Source organism: Pantherophis guttatus, chromosome 1 (genome assembly GCF_059756535.1).
Source record: "Pantherophis guttatus breed Tessera chromosome 1, ASM5975653v1, whole genome shotgun sequence".
NCBI lineage: Eukaryota > Metazoa > Chordata > Lepidosauria > Squamata > Colubridae > Pantherophis > Pantherophis guttatus.
In genome coordinates, this window is record NC_142063.1 from 6,795,253 (window position 1) to 6,800,704 (window position 5,452).

At 41.7% G+C, this 5,452-nt stretch overlaps 1 protein-coding gene across 1 annotated transcript; it reads left to right on the plus strand.

The window, feature by feature from the left end:
* The first annotated feature begins 3,966 nt into the window (after positions 1–3,966).
* LOC148116290 (vomeronasal type-2 receptor 26-like) lies at positions 3,967–4,923 on the plus strand. The gene has a single exon (XM_087889986.1). It carries the CDS (start codon positions 3,967–3,969, stop codon positions 4,921–4,923), a length of 957 nt encoding a protein of 318 aa, XP_087746112.1.
* Positions 4,924–5,452: the final 529 nt, after the last annotated feature.

Here is a 5,452-nt window from a genome sequence, read left to right on the forward strand (position 1 = left end):
CTTCGGGAGAAGGGCGGTATAGAAATAAAATTATTATTATTATTATTATTATTATTATTATTATTATTATTATTATTATTATTATTATTATTATTATTATTATTATTATTATTATTATTATCAGGCGGTTGGACTAATATTGTGCCTTTCAATACTGTTGAAAGGAAATAATAATAATAATAATAATAATAATAATAATAATAATAATAATAATAATAATAATAATAATAATAATAATAATAATAATATATAAGGGTCAGTAGAATTGGTTTGACTTGCTGTTTTGCTTCTGTAAGAATTGCTTTGCTAAGAATTGGAATTGCCTCTGCCATTTGCTTCTACCAGTGATCTAACTCCTGTTATCTTGGGGTTCTGTTTTTTTAAATAACTCGGTGCCTGGTATGTATCTCAAATAAGAAGCGGGGTATGTCATAGTTTGGCAGGGTTTCATGGGGCCAATAGCTGTGTTGCTAAGCCCCCAGCCCCCCTGTTGCTTGCTGCACAGCCAATGCAGGGCTACAAGGAAGGCATGGGCCAGGGGGCCTGAACTGGGTAATAAGCTGATGTCTCTGAAGGTATAAAAGGACGCCATATTTTCCCCAAGGTGTGGCCTTCCTTACATGTATCTTCTCTGTATGTTCATGGAATGGTCTACCCAGCTCTTCTTTGTACAAATAAAGGCTGTTTCTTTTCCAAGCCTCTTCTTGGGTCTCTCTCTTTGGCATTCTGGTGACTCAAGTACATTTGGGGATCTTACACTCTGATTCTGTTCCTATGACAAGAATCAAAGTGGTCCTAATGGGTTCCTGGTCTGAAATTCATCAGAATTTTCTGCATCAAAGGCTAAAATGTTGGACCTCTCTGACTAGTGAAGTGACCAACCAGATCAGATGCTCCCTTCCACATGGCCCAGTAGATCAAACCTGGTTCCTGCATTCTGCTGCCTTTGAGAATGAGCTAGAGAAAATCAGTGGAATTTTCCATGGTTCTGATAGAAATGATCTATTCATTTCAAACATTCATTTATCAGTTAACAAGACCTTGGGCCAAAGAAACTATTTGAAATTACATATAGCCAAGTCTCACAAGAGGAAAAGCCTAAGATTAAAGTTATATTGTGGAACTAAAATTCTTCTGTTTTGGTGAAATACTAGTTGGAAACTGTGCCCAGTGAAAAAGGGAAAACTTAGTTTCAGAGTTCAACATACCAGATTCCTCAGGTATCGCCCACATACTCCTATATCAAAAGGTCTTATTTATTTCAGATCCTTCCCTATTTGAGGAATGTACAGTTCAACAACAGTGCTGGAGAGGAAGTCTCATTCTCAGAAGATGGACTGGGATCTGCTCGTTTTGATCTTCTCAATTGGCTTTTCCTCCCCAATCAATCTTTTGTCCCCATGAAGGTTGGGCAAGTAAATCCTGAGGCTCCCCCAGGCCAGGATTTCACCATTAACTCTGATGGAATCATCTGGGCCACAAAGGTGAGCTGCAGGGAAATGTTGTACATTCAGAGAGAGATTCATTCTCTTCCTGAGATGCAGAACACCTTCCTAACTTATAAAATAATCAATTGAGTCAAAAATTAGGGCAGTTGTTTCATGAAAAATCTGCTCTGAATGTAACACATTTAAGCTCTGATTTATGTCATTCCACAAAGGTTTAGGCTTGGGAATGATTCCTGCTTGAAATGCAGGATGCAATTACAACAGACAACAATGATTTCCATCGACCATTTCCACTCAGTTGTATCCTCATGGTTCTTTCTTTTAGAAATGCTGTAGTCCCATCACAAGACTTCCTCTGCAGGCTGAGATTCCAGATACAATCTCCCACATCCATGGGTATGTCAGGAGTGCCCCTGGCCTGATTACCTCAGGACTGTTCTTGAGTTCTGATAGACAGTGGCAAATTATTTCTTTAGAAGAGAATCTGAACATAGAAGTAGGAAGAAGGAAGGGAAATAAGAATAAGGAAAAGAATGAATGCAGCAGGTTCCTTGCTTAGGTCATCTTTTTTTTTTTTAATTTGATTTATATGCTGCCCTTCTCCGGAGACTCAGGACGGCTTACAATGCGTTAAGCAATAGCCTTCATACTTTTGTATATTGATACAAAGTCAGCTTATTGCCCCCACAATCTGGGTCCTCATTTTACCTGCCTTAGAAAGGATGGAAGGCTGAGTCAACCTTGAGCCTGGTGAGATTTGAACTTGCAGTAACTGCAGGCAGCTGGCAACTTAAGTGCTACTTTAACAGCACTTAGTCCACTGTGCCACCAGGCTCTTTCTCAAGTGTTTCTCTTTTCTCTTTCAGACGATCCCCATTGCCAGGTGTGGAAGGAAAAGGTGCCATGCAGGAGAGAGGAGAAGAGTTCCAGAGGGCAAGCAGGTTTGCTGCTACCAGTGTGACTCTTGTCCAGAAGGGACCTTTTCTAACAAGACAGGTAGAGCAGACTTCAAATGTTCATCTTCCAGGATCAAAGAAGACATTATTTAAGTCATTTTTGTTATTGTTGTCTTTTTTGATAAGAGTGACATGAAATCATATTTTTCAGCAAAACTTTTCAGTTTACAGATATAAATTGCCTTGGCCACAGAGGCCACCTTTCCCGATCCTCAGCAGTTCCATGTAGGATAGCTTTAGGGCAGAATTGATAAATGTCCAATTTGCATTTCCACTCCTACTCTAACATCTAATTGAAAAAACCGCCTTTCAATCTTTCCTGAGGAAGTGGGCTGTGCGATCCAAGCTTTCATTTTTATTATTCAGAATATGCTCCTTCCATCAGCACTATCCACCTCTGAGGAAATTGACCTGCCAGGGAAAGAGGACATTCATCTATCTATGTCTCTTTAATAGAGCAGGAGGGAGGGAAAAAACATCTGAATGAACAGATTTGAGATACAAAGCAGAGAGGTTGAGGCAGGGATAATATACACACATAGAAAAAAACAGCAACATTCCTGGAGAACAGATCTATCAGTCTTCTGTGGGTCCCATTATAAAATAGGAGAAAAAACAGGCAGGAATCTCAGACTGAAAGCCACAATATTCATGAAGTGCACAGTGAATGGATAGCTGGAACTGCATAAATCCTTGTCTCTGGCTAATCTATTTATTTTATTTATTTATTTTATTTTAATTAGATTTATATGCCGCCCTATCTCCATAGGACTCAGGGCGGCTCACAACAATTAAGATATACAATCTCAATCCAAGTAAGAAACATGTTAAAATACATATTAAATGCATATTAAAATACATTAAAAATCAAAACCCCATCAGTCCAGGCTGGGCAATTTAAACAGCCATGTTTTTAGTTCACGGCAGAAAGTGCGAAGGTCAGGGGCCAACCGGAGCCCCCGGGGGAGTTGATTCCAAAGGGTGAGTGCACCCACAGAGAAAGCTCTACCTCTGGGGGTCACCAGCCAACATTGTCTAGCCGACGGCACCCTGAGTAGCCCCCCCACTGTGAGAACGCACCGGGCGATGGGAAGCCATTGCTGGTTGCAGATGGTCCGACAGATATCCTGGGCCCAAGCCATGTAGGGCTTTATAGGTCATCACCAGCACCTTGAATCTCACCCGGAGGGCAACCGGCAGCCAATGCAAGTCACGCAGGAGAGGTGTAACATGGGCGTATCGGGATCCTCCCATCACAACCCGCATGGCCGCATTCTGCACCAGCTGAAGCCTCCGAGTGGTCTTCAAGGGCAGCCCCAAGTAGAGAGCATTGCAGTAGTTAATACAGGAGGTGACTAGCGCATGAGTAACTGTGCGTAGGGCATCCCGGTCCAAATAGGGGTGCAACTGGCGCACCAGTTCTATCCCTAGGACTTCTTAAATGAAGGCTGATTTGCTCTTTTTGATGCCCCATAAATGGCACGTTGGGTTCTTTCATCAGTCCCTTTGTGGGTAAGCAATAGCAGAAAGGCAACACACGTATCTGTTATGCAGGAGAGATAATGTGCTTGGTAGATGCCCCAGAAATTCTTAAACTAAGACTCTTGATTTCAGATGCAGCTCACTGTGAACCCTGCCCAGAAGACCAATATCCTAACAAGGACAAGGACCAATGCATTGCCAAGAAGATCCACTTCCTTTCCTATCAAGACACCCTGGGATACACCTTAGTTTTTCTCGCTCTTTTCCTCTCAGTGGTCACATCTGCAGTCCTGTTGGTTTTCTATAAATATCATGACACACCGATTGTTAAGGCCAACAACCGAGATCTCACCTACATCCTCCTGGTCTCCCTCCTGTTTTGCTTCCTCTGCTCCTTCCTCTTCATTGGTCAACCAGGAAAGATCACCTGTCTCTTCCAACAATCTGCCTTTGCCATTCTTTTTTCCCTTGCAGTTTCTGCTGTGTTGGCAAAGACTGTCATGGTGGTTTTGGCCTTCATGGCCACCAAGCCAGGGAACAAGACAAGGAAACTCTTAGGAAAACCACTGACCAACTCCATTGTCATAGTCTGTCCCCTGATCCAAGCAGTCCTTTGTGCCACCTGGCTGGGAACCTCTCCCCCGTTTCTTAACTTGGACTTCCACTCCTTGTTTGGAGAGATCATCTTGGAATGTAAGCAAGGCTCAGCTGTAATGTTTTACTGTGTCCTCTCTTACCTAGGATTTTTGGCCTTTGTCAGTTTCATAGTGGCATTTCTAGCTAGGAAATTGCCTGATAGTTTTAATGAAGCCAAGTTCATTACCTTTAGCATGCTGGTCTTTTGCAGTGTTTGGATCTCCTTCCTCCCTACCTACCTGAGCACCAAAGGGAAGTCCATGGTGGCTGTGGAGATCTTCTCCATTTTGGCCTCTGGAGCTGCTCTCTTGGCTTGTATCTTTTTTCCCAAATGCTACATTATTCTGCTGAGGCCCGATCTGAACTGTAGAGAAAATATAGTAAGAAACAAAAATTTCTAGGAGTTGCCTCATTTTTATTTGTCTTTGTGGCATGTTTAGAATGTAATAAGATTTCTAATAAATGATGACATGAAGGACAAATTTGTCCATAAAAGAATTCCTTAGCAAGTTCTGTGACTGCTTACAATATTCCTGTGGTCAGTCTTTTGTTTCTCATGTTTTCAAAGTGTCCTTAGTGAGGCCCAGTGCCCCGTATGGAAGGAAAACATGGTGTTAAATATGTGTTTATTATTTCAGACATTTCTACCTTCATTTGGCAAAGGAAAAAAACCAAGAATTACATACAAACCACTGCAAGATGCTAAGGAAAAAGGGGGGTTGGGTTTACCAGACCTGAAATTGTATTTTGAGGCATGTTATCTGAGTGGGTGAGCCTCCAGAATAAGAGGCTGCTTGAATTAGGGGGCCACGAATTAAGGTTTGGATGGCATGGTGAAGCTACATTAAAGTTGAGGGAAGAACTTGAATTAGAAAGTTATGTTTGCCATTGGTTTACATATCAAGAACTGAAAGAAAAGTTTAAATCAAA